The sequence below is a fragment of the Diaphorina citri genome, unplaced genomic scaffold (genome assembly GCF_000475195.1).
Source record: "Diaphorina citri unplaced genomic scaffold, Diaci psyllid genome assembly version 1.1 scaffold7209, whole genome shotgun sequence".
NCBI classification, from domain to species: Eukaryota; Metazoa; Arthropoda; class Insecta; order Hemiptera; family Psyllidae; genus Diaphorina; species Diaphorina citri.
Window position 1 is genome coordinate 1 of NW_007384585.1, and position 3,446 is coordinate 3,446.

At 37.1% G+C, this 3,446-nt stretch overlaps 1 protein-coding gene and 1 long non-coding RNA gene across 4 annotated transcripts in view; one reads left to right on the forward strand and one right to left on the reverse strand.

The window, feature by feature from the left end:
- The first annotated feature begins 670 nt into the window (after window positions 1–670).
- On the forward strand, window positions 671–1,030 carry LOC113472685. The gene is made up of 2 exons (XR_003394896.1): window positions 671–874; window positions 924–1,030. It is a non-coding gene; the product is annotated as an uncharacterized LOC113472685 (long non-coding RNA).
- Window positions 1,031–1,278: 248 nt separating this feature from the next.
- LOC103522172 (copper transport protein ATOX1) overlaps window positions 1,279–3,446 on the reverse strand; it is a 10,113-nt gene continuing 7,945 nt past the window's right edge. The window contains exons 1-2 of one of the 3 annotated variants that reach the window (XM_017448966.2): window positions 2,783–2,889; window positions 1,279–2,034 (exon numbers count right to left, since the gene is read on the reverse strand). In XM_017448966.2, the coding sequence (XP_017304455.1) occupies window positions 1,803–2,024 (222 nt within the window). In that variant the 5' untranslated portion in view covers window positions 2,025–2,034; window positions 2,783–2,889 and the 3' untranslated portion in view covers window positions 1,279–1,802. Of the gene's footprint in view, window positions 2,035–2,613; window positions 2,760–2,782; window positions 2,890–3,446 lie in introns of those variants that run through there. The other 2 variants (XM_017448967.2, XM_017448965.2) reach the window with 2 other exon arrangements.

Consider the following 3,446-nt stretch of genomic DNA (forward strand, 5'->3'; position numbering starts at 1 on the left):
TACTATAATATATTCCACCATGGATAAGGAGGCATTGGAGCGATTGAAGAGTCGATTCCACACACCACCTAGGAAACGACATAAGTGAGATACCCCACTTAGGAAACGGCATAAGTGAGATCAAGATACGTCAAATCAAAGGTACACTGAGCTGAACTAGAAAAAAAGAGAGGGAATTTTGCTTTAAAAAAACTGCCAGCCTTGGAGTGTAGCGTGTAGCGCGCCTGTCTTGTAAGCGCTAGGTCGTGAGATTGACTCTCGGCCGTGGCGAATTTTATCCTAACCAGATAAGGTTCGTTCTCGGCATGGCTGCCTGTTCTCGTTCTCTGTTCGATTTCGGGGCGATAAGACCTCTGTCATTACAGAAACTGTAACTATCAAAACCCTTGGAATAAGCTCGTACATATCTGCAAAGTGCTAAGTTACTTACACAAAGGAGGGGATATCTCGCTAAGTTCTTTACAATGTTAAGGAGACATCACAACAGCCAGGAGCACGTAATCTTCCAAACGGTCACCCATCGATATACGTACATACCACGAACAACGTTGCTTAACTTCAGGGAATTGGTATTTTTAACGTGCTCTAAAGTCACTGCCTTGGTAAGTTACCAGGTATTAAGAAGTCAATAAAATAATCTCAGGAATATAAATAAAAATATTTATTTCAAACTCACCCATCCAGATACGTACCACGAACAATGTTGCTCAACTTCAGGGAATTGGTATTTTTAACGTGCTCTAAAGTCACTGCCTTGGTAAGTTACCAGGTATTAAGAAGTCATTAAAATAATCTCAGGAATATAAATAAAAATATTTATTTCAAATCACACATCATAGTACATTTTATTTTCGAGTCTGAATCTCAATGATAGGTTGATAGGTACAACATACATACGAGTACATACTTAGTATCAATGATAGGTACAACATACATACAAGTACATACTTAGTATCAATGATAGGTACAACATACATACGAGTACATACTTAGTATTACAATAAAAATATATAAAAGATTTCACAGTCGACCCATTTCTGGAACCTTTTCATGTCATAATCTTTACAAGCTGAACCAGAGACTGTTGTTGTAAGTAACCTATATAATGCTACCACCACACCAGACCCTGTAGAGAGCACTATCACTGAACTCACTAACAACATACATACAAGTACATACTTAGTATCAATGATAGGTACAACATGCATACGAGTACATACTTAGTATTACAATAAAAATATATAAAAGATTTCACAGTCGACCCATTTCTGGAACCTTTTCACGTCATAATCTTTACATTTTTCATCAAAAATAAAAATCAGCTGCAATGAAAAAGTTATACCTATCATACTCATTAGTTGAGGGTAGAGGCTAAAACTCCTAAGTGAACACCAACTGCTGACTTCATTAGATGTCTGTATTGTTATTGTCACATGTCTCATTGGATAGGTGAGAACATACAAACTGAGTACTGCCATTCAGGCTCCGAGTTCAACACAACATCTGGTCACTTTAGTAAGTTAGTAATCCATTGAAATATTTGTTGTTACCTCAAGGAATCACAACCAGGACCTTGTGCATGGCAAACATGGACCTAACTAAGCATGGTATATGGTCATCACAATGAGTAGCGGGGGAAATCTAACTTGTATCCCTTTTTGGGCACACCTTTTATCACTGGACAATTCCATAATAAAAAAAAATAATTTCAGAATAAGTTAAATTCTATTCATACATAGATAGGTATACAAAAATAACATAGAGAGGAATTCATAAAAAAATCACATAGGTATCAGTTGCTCTTAACTACCTTCTCCGATATAACTGCAAGTCTTTCCACTCTTCTTGATAGCCTCCAACAGAACATCTGGGTCCAATGTGCTCTTCACTTTGACGGTTTGGTCGGGTAAACTACATTCTACGGATTCAACACCTTTGTCTTTCATTCGGTCAAGTATTCTAGTGATAGCCGATGAGCAACCATCACATGTCATCTCGGCTTTGAACACATGTACTTTGGCCATTGTTGGTTCACTGGGGGGGAAAAAGTCAAATCATTAAGACCAAAATAAGTATCTAGTGCTTTTTTGTGTGATATGCTTACTTGTCTAGTCCTGTGCCCTAAATCACCAAAGTATGGAATAGTATTACAATACATTCATATTTTGATATGATTCGTGCCACCAAGATTCAACAATTCCTGCTTTCCATTGGCTATAACACTTGTAAGAATACTTTCCATACTTCTGGTGATTTAGAGGCACCTGGTCTAGCTTTTAAATAGTTGTCCCATTGTTTTGAGTCTAGATAGTGCATTCAAATCCTTACAGTCCCTTCTCATTGTTAGCTGAATGGGATTATGTCAGGTTTTTTAAAGGTTACATTAATCCTGTCTACCAATAATTCTAAGATTTGGCAACTGTTCTCTGAAGTTCATAAAAGAAAAATATATGGAAACAATCTTAAGCCCCCCAAGCCCCCCCCTATCGCCGCCTATGACAATATGGTAGGATCTACTCTCCACAAGGATCCCTAGATACCTAACCTAAACTTACATTAGAAGACCACAGCTTCATAAGAACTGAAGAAATTCAGGGCCCTGTGCTTACTTACCTTAGAACAGGGAGCACAGTTCAAATTAACTGAAAACTAATTTGTTAACACCAATAAGTGATTAGAGAAATAATTTGTCAATTGATAAGAACTCTGATAACAAGTTTTTGTGATAACAGCTATCTCAAGTTGTCACAAGACAAAGTTCATTAGCCCTATGCTTACTTACCTTAGATCTGAGATTACTTAGCTATGACAAAATGGAATACCTAGTATTGATTTAAAATAGCTTAGATAGCTATTAATTTATTTATTTGTGCTTATTGAATTTATTGAATAAATTAATTAAAAATGTAGGTGGTTTACTTTTTACTTGAAGAAAGTTGAGATGTGGTTTGTTTACATTTTTCGAATCAAGAGCATGAACAGCTGATTGTGCTAGGTTCGAAAATATTCCACTAGAGTGAGTTAGTACTGATAGGCGTATTTTTTTTAGGATTAGGGATTACAGGGAGGGATTACCCATATATGGATTAGGGATTACTAGAGTTAACCCACATTGTAGAGGTGGCAAAGATCGGTTCACTTTAGGGAATAAGTTCCAACCGTTCAGTTCCTTTCATGGAACTGTTCCCAATATAAGTTCAGTTCAGTCAGGCGTTCACTTGATCTAGGCTGATGTAGAATGCATATTCAAGGGGGGGGGGGCAGTGAGATCTCCACGATAAGTACAAGTTCTTCTGCAGAAATATGTACGAGGAAGTACAAAGTAAAGAGATTCAAGTGCATAGGTACTAGATGGTACTAGATTTGCTTACAGATTTGTACTGGATGTACTACAAGTGGATAGCTTCAAGATTCATAGCACACGCTGGACACGAGAGAGAGAGAGA